Here is a 21,162-nt window from a genome sequence, read left to right on the forward strand (position 1 = left end):
ATGGCTCGAGCGGCTCAAGACGGCGCCATCCCCGGCGGCTCCAGCATCACAAGGTATCTCATCCACGACGTGGAAGAGACCAAACACGCCGGTAGCGACGAGGAGCCGATGGCGAGCGAACGTGAGAGCCCGGACGCCACGCGCGGCGACACGCGGCAGAGCCTCATGCGCACCCTCGGCGCCGCAGCGCTGCAGACCGCGACGCAGCCCAAGCCCAAGAAGGCCCGTGTGTCCCGAGCGCTGTGGCACGACGAGTACTTTGAGACGAGCCAGGCCGCGGGCGACGTGCAGAGCCGGACCTGCAAGATCTGCACCCTCCAGTACGCGGGCTCCACCTCCTCGGGCACCCGTATCAAGCATCTCAAGACCCATGGGATCGTCGACCCCGAGTCGCCCACGGTCGTCACGTCGCCGCCGACGGGGAAGGGTTTGCTCGTGCAGTCCAAGATGGCCACGCCCATGTCAGCGCACGCGAGCAAGGCCATGGACAGCTTTGTCGCCGAGTACATCGCGACGAGTGGTCTAGGCCATAAACACGTAACATCGGATCCCTTTACGACTCTTCTTCAACGAGCTGCCCCGGGTTACGAGCCCAAGTCTGAGCGCACGGTCAAGCGCCGCATGCTCGAGATGTATGTCGTCCTCAAGCTACTCGTGCTACAGTACTTTACTACTTTTGGCTCTTGCGTCTCCTTGACCTACGACGGTTGGACAAACGACGCCATGACCGGCTTCTTCTCGGTCACCCTCCACTGGATGGACCCGGCGTCGTTCTCCATGTGCAACTGCATCATTGACTTCTTTTGGGTGGCCCCGGGCGAAGGCGTGGGCAAGCGCATGGCGCAGCGCCTGCACGAGCTGCTCGACGACTTTGGCGTGTGGCCGCGCCTGCTCGCCGTCGTCACCGACAGCGGTTCTGACGCCGTCGCATCCGCCAAGTCCCTCACGCTCCTCGAGGGGAGCAACCTGCGCTCGACGTGTTGCTTGCGGTGCATCGCGCACTGCGTCAACCTCGGCGTCAAGGCCTCATTCGGCGCGTTCGAGACACTGCTGCGCAGCCTCCGCGCGACGCTCGGCGCTATCCGCAAGAGCAAGACGAAGAGGGCGGCCTACACGTCGCTCGCGCGGCACTACCTCAAGTGCCCGCTGCAGCCGCCTTGCCTCGACGTGGTCACACGTTGGGGTAGCACGTACGTGATGCTCACGGCGTCGCTAAGGCAGCGCCAAGTGATCGACGCCATCTGCCTTGAGCCCGGCTGGTCGCGGAGCCAGGCCGGCTTGTCGGACGAGCAGTGGGAGCAGGCGGCGCTGCTCTGCCAGTTCTTGGAGAAGCCGGCGGCCATCTCCGATGCCATGGGCGCCGAGGAGTACTGCACCATCTCGAACGCCATCACGGCGCAGGAGGCTCTCTTGAGCCACTGCATGACCCACCGCCCGAGTCCTCATGTGGTCGTGAGCTCGGCCACCGTGACCATCTCCGACTACATGGTCAAGTACAGCGACCTTCTCTCGTCCGAACCAAGCCGCGTCGCCCGCTTTCTCGACCTGCGCCACCCCAAGCCCGCGGCCTCGAGCACCGAGTACAGCAATATCAAGGACATGATGACGGACATTCTCAACCAGCGCTACCCAGCGTTGACGACGGACGCGGCGCCGAAGGCGGCGCCGCGTGGCGGCATTAACATCCTCTTTGACATGGTCTACGCGCCCAACGCTCACGACGGCGCCGCCTCCGAGGTCGACCGCTTCCTGCTTGAGCCGACTCAGGACCTGAGCATGGACGTCGTCGAGTGGTGGAAGCTGTACGGCGGCAAGTACCCGCGCCTACGACGCGTGGCCCTCGACTATTTGCCTATCCCGGCGTCGTCCGTGCCCTCCGAGAGAGCAAACTCGGCCGCCAAGCGCTCCTTTCTCGACCGACCAAACCTGCACAAGTGCACGTTCAAGGCCGAGATGTGTGTGCGCTCGTGGGCGCGGATGTTGCCTAGTGTTGGGGTTTCACTGCCATTGAACTACCACACTGCGTTCAAGGACATTGGGCGTGCCAAGCTTGAGGAGATGGCTGTGGACGACATCGTCGTCCAGTACTTGCTAGTGAATCTCAATATGAAGAAAGCCTGCGTAGAAATTAGCGATTAATACACTTGATATTTGTATTGAATGCGAATATTGTTTGCCGCGCATCTTTTCGGTTCAAGCCAACTCAAGAGGTTTGGTTTAGCTTAGTTTGGTTTGGTTTTGGTTTGGTTTGGTTCAGTCGTCGCTGGTTTGGTTTGGTTTGGCTTGCTCAATTTGAAACCAGTTTGAGTCGGTTCAAACCGTGCCGACCCCTATATGTAATGTGTTAATGTGATGTATGATATGTAATGTGATTATGTGATGTATGATATGTAATGTGTTGTATGATATGTAATGTGCTTATGTGCTGTATGATATGTAAATAGGAGCTGACGAGAGGCCTTGAGGTTTCTCCTCGCCCCCGCACGCAGTCACGTGACGCAACGCAGCCAATCCACGCAAGCCGAGCGTGGGGAAAGGGGGGGGCAATTGGCGCTCGTACCCGGAACTAAAGAACCCGGTACCAAAACACCCGGACGCGAGCGCACGGACACGCAGTGGCGAGAGCCGACCTGGGTCCACAGCAACCATAGAGGTGAGGGCGACAGCCTCCACTACAGTCTATACTACAGTCTACAGTCTATACTACAGCCTACAGCCTACAGCCTCCACTACAGTCTACAGTCAATACTACAGTCTACACTACAGTCTACAGCCCCCACTATAGTCTATTCTACAGTCTACACTATAGTCTATACTATAGTCTACAGTCTACACTATAGTCTACAGTCTACACTATAGTCTACAGTCTACACTATAGTCTACAGTCTAGCCTACAGTCTACACTACAGTCTACAGTCAATACTACAGTCTACACTACAGTCTACAGCCTACAGTCTACACTACAGTCTACAGCCTCCACTACAGTCTACACTACAGTTTACAGTCAATACTACAGTCAATACTACAGTCTACACTACAGTCTACAGTCTACACTATAGTCTACAGTCTACACTATAGTCTACAGTCAATACTACAGTCTACAGTCAATTCTACAGTCTAGCCTACAGTTTACAGTCAATGCTACAGCCTCCACTACAGTCTACACTATAGTCAATACTACAATCTACAGTCTACACTACAGTCTACTACAGCCTACAGTCAATACTACAGTCAATACTACAGTCTACTACAGTCTATACTACAGCCTCCACTACAGTCTACAGTCTAGCCTACAGTCAATACTACAGTCAATACTACAGTCTACACTACAGTCTACACTATAGTCTACAGTCTACACTATAGTCTACAGTCAATACTACAGTCAATACTACAGCCTCCACTACAGTCTACACTACAGTCAATACTACAGTCTACAGTCTATACTACAGTCAATACTACCGCCTACAGTCAATACTACAGCCTCCACTACAGTCTACACTACAGTTTACACTACAGTCTACACTACAGTCTACACTACACTACAGTCTACACTACAGTCTATAGTAAAGCTCTAGGGTACAGTACTGTATACAGTATAGCAGGTAGAGGGTATAGGTGATGGCAGCATCTTCATCAGCTTGGCTCGGAGCTTGTGTTTATCGGAGCAGGGTGATGATGGGTGTCTTCATGTGGCCGCCAGGGTCGTTCATTCGTCGGTGGAAGTTTTTGCTTTGGGCTGTCACAGCGAGATCATCGCCAGCCACTACAATTGTGGGTGAATCGGTGTCGTGAGCTTAAGGGAAATTTCTGCTCGTTCACATCTGTTGGATTATTTTCATTACTACTTCGGAAGTTATTTTATCACTGTACTTGGGATGCATTTCGGGTTAGAATTTTCAGATTTATTTTTTTAAAGGACAATTTCATTTTTTCAGGTTTTTGGATAGTTTTTAATCATTCAAGTTAACAAAAGTGATGGGCCATGTGACAAATTTTGGATCAATCTGAAACCATTTTTTATCATATGCTTGGTTCTTTCGATAAAGTCACGTAGATAGAAAATACAATTAAAATTACAGATAATAAAATGAAAAAAGTGAGTTTTTTGCTTTTATTATGTTCAATTAATTATTTTATTATCTGTTATTTTATTTTCTGTCCACGTGACATTACCGAAAGAACCAATAACATGAATTTCTACAGTCACGAAAGTTTAGTCATTTTTAAATCATTAAATATTTTGAGATTAATCCGAGAACCGGGGCAACATCCTTCCTCAGCGCCCTGCTAAACGTAATTGACTCGAGACGAACAGGTGCCAGCAGCAGTCTGCTGCCCATGACTCGAGGCGAACAGGTGCCAGCGCAGCAGCAGCAGTCTGCTGCTGCTGCCCATCGCACCTGCAGAGGCAGCACGGGAACTGCGGATCAGAACGAGACGAGATTCCCACCCAGCCAAACCACGAGCTGTCATTGAGCATATGCTTTGGGTTTAATTATGTTTAACTCTATAATAATAATGGTATTAGTACAACTGCTGTGGGCAAGTTGAACTCTACTGAAGCTCATAGTTATATATATTTTACAATGTTCGTGAATGACACAGCTGCTGATGGGACAGCCAATGGGAGCCGAAGGGCGGGGTCTGTACCTGAACACGTGGCAGATGCTCCAGAGGACGCGATATTCACGAGGGAGCTGCTGATCGCGATACGTTCTAAATCGTGTTTCAGGAATCGATGTTTGGTTGTAGGGTCACTTCTCCTTCGTGAAGCTGAGATGTTTGCTGGGTATCACGCGGCCACATTCGCTTCTGCTTCCACGAAGCCAGAGCAAAGGTAGAAATGAGGTCACCAAGAATGGTTTTGGACATGTTGCTAAGTTGTGCCGTTTCAAACCCATTCTTCAATACTGTAACACTTCTTATACCAGGATGGAGATTGCTTTCGAGTTGTAGGTTTTCATTTGTTCAGTGTTATTAAATTTGTATTGCAAAGTGAAAATGCTCAGCATTTCCGCTGTGTTGGGGACGGTGTTACTACTTTTAAGACGTGAACAGCAACACGAGGCCTCCCCGCATCTGATCCGCTGCCTTACCACATCGCTGCGCAGTGCCGCTGAAACTTCGTTTCACGCACACAATTAAGGGCCGCGGTGCCTTTGAGGAATCAAACAACTTGGGGCAGTCTTGATTTGACGCTTTCGTGACTGCAGGGATCCAAACTCTTTGGCTCTTTCGTTAAAGTCACGAAGCTTGACAACTAATAGATCGCGACGTATCGATCGCGACACAAGCAATCGTCATCAGGTGGGACAGCCACAGCAAGAACACACAGCTGAGCAAACGTGAGCTTCGAGGAAGGAAATGTGATATAGGTGCTGCGTGGAGTTTGTGTCGTGGCTTTGTCTGCTCGGCGACAAAGAGCGCCTGACGCGGCGGGGGGCCGTGCCCCGAGTTGGGGGGAGTGCCCCGAGAGGGGGGTGACCGTGCCCCGAGAGGGGGGAGGGGGGGGCCGTGCCCCGAGTTGGGGGGAGTGCCCCGAGAGGGGGGGGGGGGCGTGCCCCGAGAGGGGGGAGGGGGGGGGCCGTGCCCCGAGTTGGGGGGAGTGCCCCGAGAGGGGGGGGGGGCGTGCCCCGAGAGGGGGGGGGGGTGACCGTGAAGTGACGCCCAGAGCGGGCGGCGCGGAGCGGCGTGGAGTCTGCGGCGTGGAGGTCGCCGCGCGCACTCCTCGGTGCGCGCTCGGCACAATGGGGGGGGACCCGAAGTCGGAGAAGGGTGAGGACAGCAGCAATGGCAAGGAGGTAAATGTGTTGATCCGCTTTGTCGGCTCGACTTCTAGGTGTGAATTCTGTCACCGTAGCGAACACCATGGCGATGTGTTGTGGTTTCCCGCGTGTGATTACGCGTTCAGGTACAATAGAAACCGTCTTAGTTATTAGCCCAAAGCTACAGCGACAAATCCCAACGTGGCGATGAAGGAAGTGTGAAAGTCGTCAACTCGGTAACAAGTAGCAGCGTTCACGTGTGTGTGGTCCGCGCACTGCCACTAATACTGTGCCTGGAAAAATATCACAAAACGAGAACTTCGAGATTGAAAGTCGAGGCGGTTTCCGTGGCGCGCGTGTTGTGGTTTGTCAACTTAATGGCTTTTCATCAGAGACGGAAGTGCAGCACCTCTCGCTGCCGTGTTCTAAACGCGTCGGTGATCGCCCACTAACCATGCCATGTGTGTGTGTGCTAAACAGAATGAAAGTCTCAACAGGTATTTACACTCACCCGGTTTTCGGTTCACGTTTTTCATTTGGACGTCTGTGAAAATGAGCTTCATAGCTCACCAGATTCCCTCAGTCCGAATACAGATTCTGATAAAGATTTGAATAAGCGCCGTTAATTTTTTAATATTTTAAAACTGTCATTAATAGTTTTGCCAAATCAATGTGTTCTAGGAAGCCACAATAGTAACACCGAGGCCTTTACGGCAGCACGCAAGGCGAGAACTTGACGTGCGGATTTTGTGGAATTGTTTTGCACTTTTTCTCCTGCTTTAAGGAAACCCAGTTCCTATAGAGGGACATTTTTACGACGGCAGAAGAACTCGGGTAACCTCTGGGCAGTTTGCTTACAGCCGATACTGGTGAGATGAAACCGCTTCCTTAACGTCCATTCATTTAGATCGGCAATATCTCTGGCCTTGTGGATGCCCTTTCTGTTAAGTATAAATGTCAGTCATTGTAATTCAACTGTCAAGTCAACCATTGTGATACAATTATCAAAACTGAACCATAGCAGTTAAACTGTCGAGTGAGCCATTGTTATGAGTCTGACATACATCAATGGGTGCTCTTAAGCTGTGAAAGATGCATAGCGATCCAATCCTTGAGCATGGCAATATGTTCTCGAGCAAAATGGCAATATCGAGGTCTGCTGGCCACGATGAGAGGGCCTAAGGATAGAGTTTGTGTAGTTTTGCCAATCCTTCATTGAAGGGTTGCTAACTATGGTGGTTTACTGCGTGGTCCGTAGTTTGAGTTGCATCACCACAGTTGCACTTCTCTGGCTTGTCTGTATTTCTCCATTAGATGTGTGTACATCGGTGTGTTGATGTTTTGATGCGGTTGGTGGTTACACCAGTGTCTTCGATGAATGTCAAAGCCAGCAGATGTGATATTTGGGTCTCGAATGAGGAGTTTGTTCTGGACGCCCTTGTTGTTCCACTGTTCGCTAGAAGCGTGCTTCTGGATCAGGGTGATATTCTATGATGGTGACAGCGTGTTCCCAGAAGGGGGATCGGGACTTAAATCGGTGGTAAGGTGCATTGTTTAAGTCGTGGTGGATGGGTCGATTATTGTTCGCAAAAAAACGTGTAAACTCATTTGCAGTTTGCGTGTCTCTACGAAATATTGGTGGCAGCATGGCCACTAGAACAGGGAGCCTGGTGATTGGTGTCCGTGTTCTGGTCAGGATGCCCATCGTGTTATCGAATGGTGCAGCTAGTGGCTTTGTGTCGGAGGAGCTCGGGGCCCAGGCTGGAGTGTAGGAGGGGGGGCCCAGGCTGGAGTGTAGGAGGGGGGGCCCAGGCTGGAGTGTAGGAGGGGGGGCCCAGGCTGGAGTGTAGGAGGGGGGGCCCAGGCTGGAGTGTAGGAGGGGGGGCCCAGGCTGGAGTGTAGGAGGGGGGGCCCAGGCTGGAGTGTAGGAGGGGGGGCCCAGGCTGGAGTGTAGGAGGGGGGGCCCAGGCTGGAGTGGAGGAGGGGGGGCCCAGGCTGGAGTGGAGGAGGGGGGGCCCATGCTGGAGTGTAGGAGGGGGGGCCCAGGCTGGAGGAGGGGGGGCCCAGGCTGGAGTGGAGGAGGGGGGGCCCAGGCTGGAGTGTAGGAGGGGGGGGCCCAGGCTGGAGTGTAGGAGGGGGGGCCCGGGCTGGAGTGTAGGAGGGGGGGCCCGGGCTGGAGTGTAGGAGGGGGGGCCCGGGCTGGAGTGTAGGAGGGGGGGCCCGGGCTGGAGTGTAGGAGGGGGGGGCCCGGGCTGGAGTGTAGGAGGGGAGGCCCAGGCTGGAGGAGGGGGGGCCCAGGCTGGAGTGGAGGAGGGGGGGCCCAGGCTGGAGTGGAGGAGGGGGGGCCCAGGCTGGAGTGGAGGAGGGGACTCTGCCACTGAGCAGATCATCAATGAGAGGGCGGCAGGTCGTAGTTTATCCGCCGAGGCGCCCCAAGTCGCAAGTTTCTGTAGCAGGGCGGCTTTTGAATTCGTCTTCTCACAAATCTCTTTTTTTGGGAGCTTGAAGGTGAGGCGCTAATGCGGTAATGTGATGTGTTTCAGGTGATATATGAAATATGCGATTAAGATCAGCGTTTAAGAGTATTGGCAATGTTCTAGAGGTGTATGCCCTGTGCAGCAAGGGCTATGTCATCTACGTGTATGTACTGCCAGATCATGTCCATGGCAGATGACATATATGATGTTAAATAACGACGGTGCTTGTACCAAGCCTTGAGGAAGGCCCTTGTTGATAATTCTCTTGCGTTTTGACTGTTTACAAGTACACAGCTTATTCTGTACGGTATTGGGTGAAATCTGAATATCCGACGATTCGCCCTCATTCATTTTGTCAATCCACTGCTGGATGAAGGCTTAACTGATCTGTGTCCGTCATGGGGGTTCTATGACACTAACAAATTTTCTGGTAAAGCTACATCTTGGGAAAGCGTGAACAAGGGCGTGAATTTGGCGTTAACAAATATCAAATGGACGCTGGGGTAAAGGTGCATCATACGGAAAAGACGATCATGCTGGAAGTGGCTGTCTGGTGCCAAAGTTTCTAACACTACACTGTTTCAATAAAGTTACGGAATTTAGTCATGTAATGCTAAAAGTGGTGCTGCAGACAAGAAAGTTGTTTGTGCAGAATCAATAAAGTAATAAAAATGTAGCTGCTACTTTTATGTTCAAGTAGTCGTAGTGCTAAAATTGTCGTCAACTTTACCCACTGCCAATAAAGTTAAATCTGTTCACATACACGCACCGCCAAAGTCCACCTCCGATTAGCATGGTTGGCTACATACGGTGCAAAGAAGTTCAACATACATTCAACGTTCACTTTTAAATAAAGTAGTAAAAAGTGCACACGTGTGTATGGATGTGGTGCATCTGTCGGTCATAAGTCCCAGACCACTAGTACCATGTGGGTATGTCTCGTGACCTTTTCCTGCCAGCGAGCTTTTGACACTTCACGTGATCGCCTCAAAGTGCACCTAGCCTGGCACTCTGGTGACATCACAGCCACCTCGTGGCGAATGGCAGCTGCCGTTGTCGTCCGCGTGCTTACGGCCGATTGCCGCTGTGCCGTGTCGCCGTACCAGCAGCCGGAGAGAGGGGAGGCGATGGTGAGCCTGAAGCACCTGTCGCTGGGGGTGCTGGTGCTGCAGACGACGGGGCTGGTGCTCGTCATGCGCTACTCGCGCACGCTGCCGGTCGACGGGCCGCGCTACCTCGCCTCCACGGCCGTCGTGCTCGCGGAGCTGCTCAAGATAGCCACCTGCGTCCTCCTCATCGGCTACGAGCACGGTGGGGTCCTCGCCCGCACGGCCGTCCTTGTCGCCGCCGAAGTGACTGCTGCGCTAAGCCTGATGCCCCGTCAGCTGGCTCGGCTCTTCGCCCGTGTTCACGGACAGCCATATACCTGTCCGACGTCCGATTTAGATTCTGCCGTATTCCGAGCAAGCGTATGTTCCGAGTCCCGTTTCCCGGTGAGCGAGTCCCCTTGAGCCGAGCCTCCAGAACTAGTGGCTGCTGCTGCTGCCGTTAAGATCGCCGCTCGTGCTGCAGGCGACGAGGCCAGCAGTGGCCCTGCTGGGAGAACGGGAGCAGGGCGGGTGGGGAGCAGAGCAGGAGAGAGAAGCCCTTTGTGTCCGACACGAGATGAATGCTGCAAACAGAATGAGTCGGTGTTGTCCAAGAGAGCTTGTGTATCACGGGAACTGCCAGGGCTGTGTCTCCACTAAGTGGCATCTGTGTTAATTGTGGGTGGATGGGCATGGTTGGCAGCATTTATCTTTTGTTCATGTGTTGTGTAACTAACCTGTGTGTTTTCTTTCCAGAGTCATTATTGAATGTGAGTTCCGAGATTCAGAGCTGTAGCCCAGGCATGCTTCACCCTTAATCTGACAGATCACAACAGTTCTTAGAAACTAATAATGTTTGAGCCTGGTTAGTGTGGACACTTTGTGCAGATTCTAGATACAGTGATCGCTGTGCACTGCATACACGGCACAACACGGTGTGCGTGCACTGCGGTGCTGACGTCACGTGGCTGCGCTGTGCAGGCAGCAGCGGGCGCACGGCCTTGTTGGTGCTGCGGGAGGAGATCATCGGGAAGCCCATGGAGACGCTCAAGCTGGCCGTGCCATCCGGCATCTACACACTGCAGAACAACCTCCTGTACGTGGCGCTCTCCAACCTGGACGCCGCCACCTACCAGGTGCCCCTCAGGCCCCCCCCCCCCCTCAGGCCCCCCTCAGGCCCCCCCCTCAGGCCCCACGGTCTCGCGCTCGGTGCGCTCGCACGGCGATGGATGGTGACGCCGGCTTGAGCGGTGCTCGTTGAATAGTAATATTAATAGTTCGAATCATTTAGTAGATTCGATTTTCGCGCCATTGTTGTAGCGCAGGGCCATCGTGAAGGCGCTGTGTTTCACAGATGGATGGAGTTTGCCATTCGGGGGCAATATTACTTCGTGTAATCTCAAATCAGTAATTTGCAGTGTAATTTTTCTAATTTGGGCCATGACACCCGGCACACGATGGCCTTCTCGTTTCGTACGACGTCGGGGGATCTTTAATCTCCACTGTGAAGTGGACTGCAAGGTGTTTGATGCACTCACGGTAATAACCAGGGCAGCCCGCAGATTTGAACCGCCAACCTCTGCAACAAGTGACGAACACACTACCGCAGAGCAGCTGACACCAGCGGGGAGGGGTGCTGCTGCGCACGCCGTGTGGTGGTGGGATGTTGGCACGTCTTGTGAGTACCGCCTTGCGCGTGGCGAGCAGGTGACGTACCAGCTGAAGATCCTCACCACAGCGCTCTTCTCCGTGTTCATGCTCAACCGGCAGCTGAGCGGCCACAAGTGGCTGTCTCTGCTCATCCTCGTGGTGGGGGTGGCGCTGGTCCAGGTACCGCTCGCAGCACATTGCTTGAGCAGCCAACTGAGCTCATCTGTATGGAACCGCTGGCAATTCCACAAAAACTGAAGAAGAAACACTGCATTGAACGCTTGCATGTTTGATGTTGAGTAAGGTCGTGTGTGTGTTTGTGGTGTGTGGCAGGTGAGAGGTGCGTGGTGGGGTGGCACAGCGGTTAGCACACTACTACACATCCGGTGACCAACTCATGGCCAACATCAGTGACACATCTGAACTCGTCCTGGACCTCTCCTAGGTTGACTCAGCCTTAAATTAATACCTGATGCAGTGTGTAAACATCGGCACTGGGGAGAAAAAGGCGGCCAGACATGGTTCTGGCTACACCACCCCCTCACTTGTTGTGCCGGTACTCATAGGTGCTCGCGAACAGCACTTACCCCAACAGCCTGCGTTGGCTACACACAAGGGGGGGGTCTTTGTTTTCAGTGTGGGAGATAACAGCAAGGAGCTGTCTCGAGATGAGAGTGAAAAGTTTCTCTCTCTTTGCAGTGGCCGAGCGATGCGGCTCCAAGCGGCCACCAGTCGCTGTCCGTGGGTTCGCAGGTCGTGGGGCTCGTCGCGGTGCTCATTGCGTGCGTCTCCAGCGGCTTTGCTGGCGTCTACTTTGAGAAGATCCTCAAGGGCTCTCGCCAGTCCGTGTGGGTGCGCAACATCCAGCTGGGTGAGCACCGTCACCCTGCCGCGTCTCCCTGCCACTGCTGGCACCGATGGTCATATTTAACAGCACTACAGTAGAATAATGCAGGCAGCGACGTTTCGTGTGTGTCATACGTAGCGTGTGTGTCATGTGTGTTCTGTGTGCGTCATGCTTGTGTCTTATGTGTGTCGTGCAGGGCTGTTTGGGACCCTGTTTGGGCTGATTGGCGTGATAGTGTACGATGGGGACAAGGTGTGGCAGCAAGGCTTCCTGCAGGGATACAACAGCATCACGTGGGTCGTGGTCATCCTGCAGGCAAGTCTGCGACCTCCCGCACTGCTGTGTCTCCTGTTTTATTACAATTTTACTCTCGGCGTCATGCCACGAGATGAAGAACGCTTTCAGAACTCTTGCAGTGAGCAGGGCATCACCAGTGTTAGATCAGCCTGTGGAAGGAGATATCACAGAACTACGTTTGAAATATCTTCAAGGAATCTCAAAAGTAGTTTTGTGATCTCTCCTTGTGCAGGACGTTCCCTAATTTGCGGGGTGCACTGCTTTGCAGGACTTACCAATTAACTATTCAGACGTATCCTTGCGGATTGATTCAGCTATAAAAACACATTTGCTGGGCGCATTCCCAAATGCCCAAAACGTCAACTGCCCAGTAACAACCAGCTCACTATCACAGTTGTTAAAGATAAGAGTATAACACGTTTCTTGAATTGAGCAAGGTCATTAAAAGAGTTTGGGGAAAACAGATGGAAGGGAGTTCCGGAGGCTAGCAGTGCGAGGAATGAAGCAGAAAGAAAAGTGTTGCGATCTGCAGTGTGGTGAGTGGGTGATTGGGCGGCTGGGTGATTGGGTGAGTGAATGAGTGAGTAGGTGGGCTACTGGGTGAGTGAGTTGATGTAATAATGAACAGGATATTCTAAAATTCAGCCGTTTAAACAACAATCTTCCTCTAACAACATCCTGTATAACCATTGGATCCGCAGCACTTATGGGCCTGCCATTCCTAGCCGGCTTCTTCACTAAAGATCTAATTCTAGAGGCCCTAAACACCTCCTACACTAATGCCTGAGCCGTAATAGTCACCCTCCTAGCCGTTACATTAACAACCGCCTACAGCTCACGTCTAATTATCACGTCGGCCTCTGGCACGCCACGATACTTCGCCTTAACCCCGACACACAAAAAAAACTTTATTAAAAACCCCTGAAGCGTCTAGCTTGGGGTAGTATCATTTCAGGATTACTCCTTACAAGCACCCTTCCGCCAATAAAACTTCAAATTTTTACAATACCGTCTTATATCAAAACCATTGCTCTGATTATATTTATCATTAGTTTAGTTATTTCTATTGAGCTAACTAATAAAAAACTTAACCAAACTGTATTCTCCTTTTTTACCCAGCTAGCATTCTACCCCCACATTATTCACCATCTACTATCACGCTTGTATCTAACATGAAGCCAACAATTAATGACACAAACCACAGACCTAGCATGACTTGAAAAAATCGGACCAAAAGGCCTAACCAATAACCAGTTAAAGCCCTCAACAATATTAACAGAGGCCCGCCGCTTAAACTCTGCCACTTTACCCTTGATAGCCTTTGCCCTAGCTTTAATTACGCTTAGTCTCACAGCTCGCAGGGCCCCACGATCCACCCCTCGAACAACCACTAGAACAGAAAATAAACAAACTAACAGAGCCCACCCAGCTAACAAGAATAAACCCAACCTCATAAAAAGTTGTAACCCCTAACCACTCGGCCCCAAAAATCCCCCCAACATAGTCCGCCCCATCACAAGCTACTGACGTATTTAAAAAAAAATTATTGAATTAAATGTACCCAGCGAAACAAATACACAGCACACAAATTACACAAAAACAAAACAACCGACCCCCAAGAACCTCAGAGTAAGGGTCAGCAGCCAAAGCTGCCGAATATACAAAAACTACTATCATGCCCCCCAGATATAACAGCACTAAAACTAATGCTAAAAATGTCCCCCCATGGTACAAAACAACAAAACACCCAGAAACAGCAAGAAACACCAAGCCTAAAGCAGAAAAATAGGGAGAGGGGCTCAAAACGACCACAGCTACCCCCAATAAAAACATTATAAAAAAACATAAAACTAAACTTAACATATGCTCTAAAAAAATGTCACTTTTATACTAGAGCACCTCAACCCACTTCTTCCACCTTCCTCTCACCTATGCCTCTATGGCATAGGTATATATAATAACATAGGTATATTTAATAACATAGGTATATTTAATAACATAGGTATAGGTATATATAATAACATAGGTATAGGTATATATAATAACATAGGTATAGGTATATATAATAACATAGGTATATATAATAACATAAGTAGCTACTCCTCCAAATACCATTACAACTCGTTGCATTAGCTTATCCCTAGACTAAGGTACTCCTTTTATCATTCTTGGCATACAACTGCTAAGCTCGATTTCCCGAAGGGTACACAAGTATGTTTCACTGAGGACTCGCATCCATCCAGGCATAGGGCATATATGATATACCTTTCCCAGCTTCAATAATCTCTCCTTCCCGTGGTTTCACGACAACCCCCTTACCCCCTTTGACCCTCCAAGTTCATTGCTGCCGTCAACCCCCTCAGGAACCGGCGAACTTTTGGTCATTTTTACCTAAACTAATAGATCTTTGATAGCTTAAATATAAAGCACTGATCTTGTAAACCAGCGAATGAAGATGTCACTTCTTCTTAAAGCAGCATTCTCATTAAGACTTTAACTTAAACCAGCGACTTGATAAACCACCGTTGTAGAATTCAACTATAAGAACCACCCAATCACACTTAATTGTAAATTTAAAATGTTTTAATTGTAATTCATTGCTCAAAGTGCAGGCTCTGCCACACTTCTTATTACGGTGGTGGTTGAACATCGTATGAATGAGACAAAACCATTAGTCTGGTAGACCAAGTCCTCAACATTGGTGGGGGAATCGCTGAGCTAAGTTCACACCAACGGTAACCATGGTAGTAGCAATATAAATAGTGATACAAATGTGACTGACTGCTAATGAGCAAGTGACTGGAGTGAAATTCTTTGGGTCTTTCGGTAAAGTCACTTAGATAGGTTCAAAGAAAATAACAAAAAACTACGACGTTTCGATCGCAACACAAGCGGTCGTCATCAGGAAAAAAGTCAAGATTTGACTGGAGTGAATTAGTTAGTGCTGGATCTTGAATCAACTTGACCCTAATTCCATCAATGCTAATTAAGCGACAGAGCCGATCTCACGTGACGACTGTGCGAGTGAATGTGCCGGCCCAGTGTTCTGGGTGGTGAGACACGTGGCGACCTGCGGCGAGAGACTTGCCGAGCCGGTAGGTTTCCTCCCTCGACAAGGTTGCGTGGCAGCTGGGGTCTCTAGCTCGAGGCTCTCGTCCCCGGCTACTGCAAGACTTTCCGACTGGAGTTTGCTCAGCGATCGAAGCCCAGCCTCGTGCTGAGTGTTTGCCCTTTTGCTCACTTTGCGCCGCTGCGCAAGCACGGCGGCGTGTTTCACGTGCATCAGCATTTGGCGGAGGAGGCGGCGAGTGCGCAGATCCGTGTGCCCAGGGTCAGGGTCAACAATGTCAAGTTACGCGTTTCAACGCACCAGTTGCTTACACATACTCTAGCGACACTCTAGAGCCACATTCCATTCAGAAAGAAACCTGTATTTTACAATGTTATGAAGATGAAACTGTTTTTAAGTAGAGGATTTTACTTTGTATCGGTTATGAACGACATTCCATTGGTCTTCTTCACTCCCATGTGACAGCGTTCCAAGTCACATTGGTTGGTAAACAGCTTCCTGTGAGTGCAGCAGCAGAAGAAGCACAGCAGCAGCTAAAATATGTGCACATGTTCATGGACTATTGTGATCCAGAGTCTTTGTACTCATGAAGTCACCAGCAATTTGGTTTTACAGAAGACAGAACTGCTGCTGTGCTGCCTGGTGGACAGAGCGCAGCATCCCTCCTACTGGAGACTCCAGGTTGCCCGTGCAGTATTCATTGTAGTTTGGACAATGTTCACCAGCTCGCGTTTCACCCATCGTCATTATCATCGCCGCCGCTGGGTGTGTGCTAACGAGCGCCGTGTCGCTGTGCTCCCAGGCCGTGGGAGGGCTCGTGGTGGCGGCCGTCATCAAGTACGCCGACAACATCCTCAAGGGCTTTGCCGCGTCCTTCTCCATCATCCTGTCCTCCTTCATCTCCTACATGTGGCTGCAGGACTTCATTCCGACCAGGTGCTGATGCTGGCTGCGGTGTTCAAAAGACGGGGGTCTTCTGCCCCGTAGCCACTCGGCAGGGACACCGTCACAGCGGCGAGCAGGCCCATCTGCGTGTGGCTTTGTGCGCGGTACACTCTGGGTGCTGCATGTGCCCGTCTGTCTGTGATTGTAAGTGGAGAGCGGTAGGGTTGCCATTAGCACATTGTGCTGTGATCCCGATGACTCGAGTTCGATTGCCACTCACGGCCAATACCAGTCGCGATTATCTCAACCAGTCATGGGCCTCCCGTAGGTAGACTCAGCCTCAGATGAGTACCTGGTGCAATGTGTAAACATCACCACTAGGGAGACAAAGGTGGGCAGGGGTGGTGCTAGCTACTCACCCCCTCGTGCGCATTGCCGGGTCTTCATGGGTGTGTGCCAACAGCACTTGCACCAACAGTCTGTTAAGGCTATATGGTGGAGCTTTGTTTTTTGTAAATTTATATTCTTGTGTGTGTTTATATGTGTGTGTGTATATTCCTGTGTGGTGTAATTATGTTTTATGTTTGTTGACCCAGGTAAGCCTCACCGAGTCATCCCAATTGAGTCATATCTTGGTATTTTTTTAACATTGGGATGTTTGGCCAGTACCATTTACAGGGTTTTTGTAGCTGTGGGAGGAAACTAGAGAACCCGGAGGGGGAGAGCATACAAACTCCATGCAGAAAGGCTTCCGAGTTGGGAATGGAATTAGACGCTGTGTGTATCCACGCGCGCGTGTCTTTGCAGCGTGTTTTTTGTGGGAGCCACGCTCGTCATCCTGGCCACCTTTCTCTACGGGTATGAGCCCAAGGGGCTGCCGGTCCCCATGAAGATCTGACGACGCCGCTGCCTCCTCCTCCTCGCGCTCGTGGAGGCCTTGGTGAGGTGAACGTCTCTCCCGGCGGCAGGGTACGGGGTCGCGCCGTGGCCTCGCGGGACGGTCCATCGTGACGTGGCGACGTGCGCCCACCCGATGGCTCCTCCTGCCGAGCCACGCGGTCCCCAGCCCAGAGCCGCCCTTGTGATCGGCGACCGCCGCGCCGGCTGATCGTTCTGTGGCGCGCCAGTGTTGCTGACGTCGGCCCATCAGGTGGTGAAGCAGTGCAGGTGGCTGAGCGGTGCTGGTATTCGTCGTGTACATTTGTGTGTGCGTGCGTGTACATGCGTGCGTGTGCGTGTGCACGTGCGTGTGTGTACGCGTGCGTGCGTGTACGCGTGCGTGTATGCGTGCATGTGTATTTATAAGCGATTCGCGTTCAAAACTTTTGGTGACCGGGGTCATTGAGATGTCGCGCCACTGTAATAGCCGGAGTATCTCGCAGCCAAATCTTAACACAGCATCGTTCTGTAAAATTATATTTTTATTATTGCACATCATTCATTGTGTTTAATATCCCATTCCCAACATATTCTCAATTCCAAGAGTTGGCATACATCCTGTGTACTTGTGTGTTTGTATGTGTAATCATGAGCGATACTATAAGTTCATGCCCCTGCACCTCTACAGACGTACAAAGACAAAGATCCCCCATATAGCCTTTAACAAACTCTTGGGACAAGTGCTGTTCGTGTCAAGGAGCATAAACCATCACGCGGACTCCGGTCATCCTCGCAGCGGCTTTTGGCTCACCATCGAACAAAGACGGTCACTGCATCGCGTGGCGCTTTCAGATGCGCTTCTGCGGCCGTATGGAACGCTCTTCCTTCCGATATTAGGAAGCCACTGGAGCTATCCACTTTCAAATCTTGATTGAAAATAATTTCTTTAGAACTGCTTTTTGTGTTTAGTTTGTTGTCCTTCTCCTGCACCTCCAATTAACACGGTTGGCTCCATGTGGTGCGAAAGAAGTTCAATAAATAAACAGAGTGAGCTCTATGCAGGCCAGCATGGCACACGAGGGGGAGGGTGGCCAGCACTACACCCATCAGCCTTTTCTCCCGAGTGGCGATGTTTACCCAACGCACCAGGTACTCGTTTGAGACCGGGTTCGGAGCGCACCGTTACCCACAAACACACGCACTGACACGCACGCACTGACACGCACGCACACGCAGAGTGAGAGCCTCGTTTGGCCAGGCCCAGGACCCAGTCCGCACCGACCACATGTTCCGTTCACAGCTGCACACCGAGCCATGCCGGGAATTACCAAAGCGCAATGTATCTGCTGTAAAGTGGATGTTAAAGACCACGTGAGATCATAGTTTAGCAAGAGTATGCCAGTGTGTTCTGATGACGTCCCCAAATCCAAAGTGTGATAACTTGCACAACTTGTAAAAGAAAAGTTCACAATAATTGGCATTACAAAGCCAGTTCGCCAATCTCCATGCAATAGTGACGAATTTTTGTGGGCTCCTCGTGTCTAAGATATACAAGTCTGGGCCTCTCCTAAGTCAGCTTAGCCAAAAAATGTGTTGCTTGCACGTGATCAGTGCGATGGAGAATGGTGCTTGTCAGCTGCGGAGCTGGATGTGCATTTGTGCAATAGCGATCTTCCTCCCCGCACCTCGGCCGGGCAACCCGGTGGCTCTCGGCGAAACCCTAAAGCGCCTACGGGTCCCACAGCCGTGTCAAGCGGAAGTTACAGCTGTGACGTCGCAAGAACATGGGCACAAAGTTACCGTCAGAGTTGATGTGGCAGAATTAACGATAATTCGAGAGTAAATCACAAAATGTGAACAATGGGGACCGTGGTTGAGACCACGGACTTGGGTCGAGAAGAAGAAACGTTGAGATGTGAAGTGAATGCAGTCTATCGGAAGTGGGTTCGCAGTTTTCGTGTTTATGCCACAGTGATATCAATGTTCCGATGCTTTATACAATCGTGGTCATGCACCAGTATGTGTAAACATGTTTAGGTCATACGTGTTATTGACACAAAGTGTGCGTGTGTTGTTCTCCCAGCATCGTCAGGGCATTGTGAGAAGTGTGGCCTACCGGAAAATACCGGCGCGGTTCGCCCACTGGACATTGTCCCTGTGCGTGTGTTTAACCCATGGTGTGTCGTGAAGGAATACGTCGTGAGGCCCATGTCACACGTGTTTCTAATCCATGAACTAATGCAGTAAATGCACATTGCAGTGTAAATCGGCTTCCAGCTGTGTCCTCCATCCAGCCAGTGGTGATTGGATTCTACACATTTATTGCACTGGCTTCCGAGTCTTCCCACAGCGTTTGGTAAAAACAAAAATGCTCATATCCGTGTGCGGGCAACGCTCCAGCTGTTATCCGTGACCACGTGCTGTGCGACCGCCGGCTGTAGCTGTGGGAGCTGTGGGAGCGGTGACGTAAGGCGACGCCGAGGGGTCCTCGGGGAGATTCCGCCACAGCGGGCAGCCGGGGTCGCATCGCCGCGCTGACCCCAGCGAGCGTGGTGGTGGGGGGGGGGGGTGAACTCCTGTTCTCAGCGGCGCTGAGCCAGGAGTGCGATATTAATGCTCTACGTAGTGGAAGTTACAACCAGAGTGCAAGTTCAGATTACCCCTGTGTCACTCACACCTGCTCAGGAAAGGTTTCGGATATCTTCAGTTTTGGTGAACCGAGCTCATTTCAGTGTTTGGGCACCCTGGCTCGTGTGCTACTTACGCCTGCTAATACAGGAACAATGGAAATAATAGCGAATTATCTTTCCAACAGTTTAATAGCCTTAGTGCACTGGTTTTGTCATGAATTGCCATAACAGGAATATGTGTTTACAGTGGCAGTGGTTTAAAGGTGCATTCCCCTGTCAGCCCCTCTGCCTGTGTGGACGTTACGGGCTGATGGATACCGAGTCTGTGCTGATGTGTTGGGCTGATGCTCACCCTGTGTGGGTGAGATGGACAGAGGGTCTTGTGTGGCTGGGCATGGCCTGTGAAGTGTGCCTTACATTAGTTTTATACACACGCTACTTTGGAACCTTGCTACATTTAAAGGGGTTGGTGTTGAATCGTGGGCCTGATCTAAATTCTGTGTTTCAGTGCGTGTGTAATTGAGATGGGAGGTCTTGTGTGATCTCATGCCGCAGTACCATACACCAGATGCTCAACGTTACTCATCCCATGGCAGACAACGCCCTGTATGAACGTAAAAGTGATTCCGTGCTCAAATGAGCATTGGGACGGTATGCATCTCCAATTTAGAGCCCCGAGCCAGAGGTACTTTCCTATGACGGGGGCGAGTCCATGCATATTACAACCACTGATGACTTAATCAGTGGTTTTATTTTATTGACCCCAGCATGATGATGGGCCAAAACAACCCCCAAATCAGGATTTGAACTCCAAACCTTTTGATCGTGAGCCCCCTCTCCTGTTGAGCCACACGGCTGCATTACGAATGTAGAGTTTCCATAAAACAATTACTATCATAATCTATATTAGTGCTTTCAATTTGCTAAATATTGTTTACATTTAAAAAAGTCTCCTGTGCAGAGGGCTTCTGCCATGTGACCATCCCAACTGTAAGTCACAGTGGGTCAGCAGGGGTTGTGCGAAGCACTGGTGTGTCGTGTTGCTGGTGAATTGCTATAATCATGCAGCCTCTGTTGTACGACCGAGAACAATGATGGGTTGCGAACACGTGTTTTGTAAAATTGTAAAAAAAATTGAGATGAGTGTAGTATAAAACTGGTTGGTGGGTATTTTAAAGTGCATAATTTAAGACTACGGATGCTCGAATAAGGCTTGAATGGGTGTAAATGAGGTTCTTTTGTGTTTCATTGGAAAATATATTGTTAAAAAATAAACTTGATCTATCTTCATACAGAAAACCGTGAAGGAAATATATTTATTGTGAGCGGTTCACTCTACCACTGGAGTTAACCAGCCGGTCCATTAAACGTGAATTTAAAAAAATTAACAATGTTCCCCTGAGGCCACGACAGGTAGGGGGAGTGGAGTAGGCCCACGAGGGGAGTGGAGTAGGCCCACGTGGGGCCTGCACAGCCCCTGGGCTATTCCTGGGAAGGCCCAGCAACTATCAAGAGTGGTGACGACAGCTTGGGAATGCTTCATCCAGCAGTGGATTGATCAAGGTGACCACAAT

At 50.9% G+C, this 21,162-nt stretch overlaps 2 protein-coding genes across 6 annotated transcripts; both read left to right on the forward strand.

Annotated features, from left to right (window-relative positions):
* LOC144726849 (uncharacterized) lies at window positions 1-2,139 on the forward strand. The gene has a single exon (XM_078605804.1). The coding sequence runs from the start codon at window positions 1-3 to the stop codon at window positions 2,137-2,139; it is 2,139 nt and encodes a 712-aa protein (XP_078461930.1).
* A 420-nt stretch (window positions 2,140-2,559) lies between these two features.
* On the forward strand, window positions 2,560-20,887 carry SLC35A3 (solute carrier family 35 member A3). 5 transcript variants are annotated; one of them, XM_078605778.1, is made up of 8 exons: window positions 2,560-2,653; window positions 9,349-9,553; window positions 10,312-10,466; window positions 11,038-11,160; window positions 11,680-11,851; window positions 12,024-12,142; window positions 15,997-16,130; window positions 16,887-20,887. In XM_078605778.1, the coding sequence occupies exons 2-8, from the start codon at window positions 9,370-9,372 to the stop codon at window positions 16,975-16,977; spliced, it is 978 nt and encodes a 325-aa protein (XP_078461904.1). In that variant the 5' UTR covers window positions 2,560-2,653; window positions 9,349-9,369; the 3' UTR covers window positions 16,978-20,887. The 5 variants fall into 5 exon arrangements, with proteins under 5 accessions (XP_078461904.1, XP_078461905.1, XP_078461906.1 ...); XM_078605779.1 differs by having other exon boundaries at window positions 2,565-2,653; window positions 9,352-9,553; XM_078605780.1 differs by lacking the exon at window positions 2,560-2,653 and adding an exon at window positions 4,606-4,837.
* The last annotated feature ends 275 nt before the right edge of the window (window positions 20,888-21,162 follow it).

This window comes from Lampetra planeri, chromosome 24, assembly GCF_965212315.1.
Source record: "Lampetra planeri chromosome 24, kcLamPlan1.2.h2, whole genome shotgun sequence".
NCBI classification, from domain to species: domain Eukaryota; kingdom Metazoa; phylum Chordata; class Hyperoartia; order Petromyzontiformes; family Petromyzontidae; genus Lampetra; species Lampetra planeri.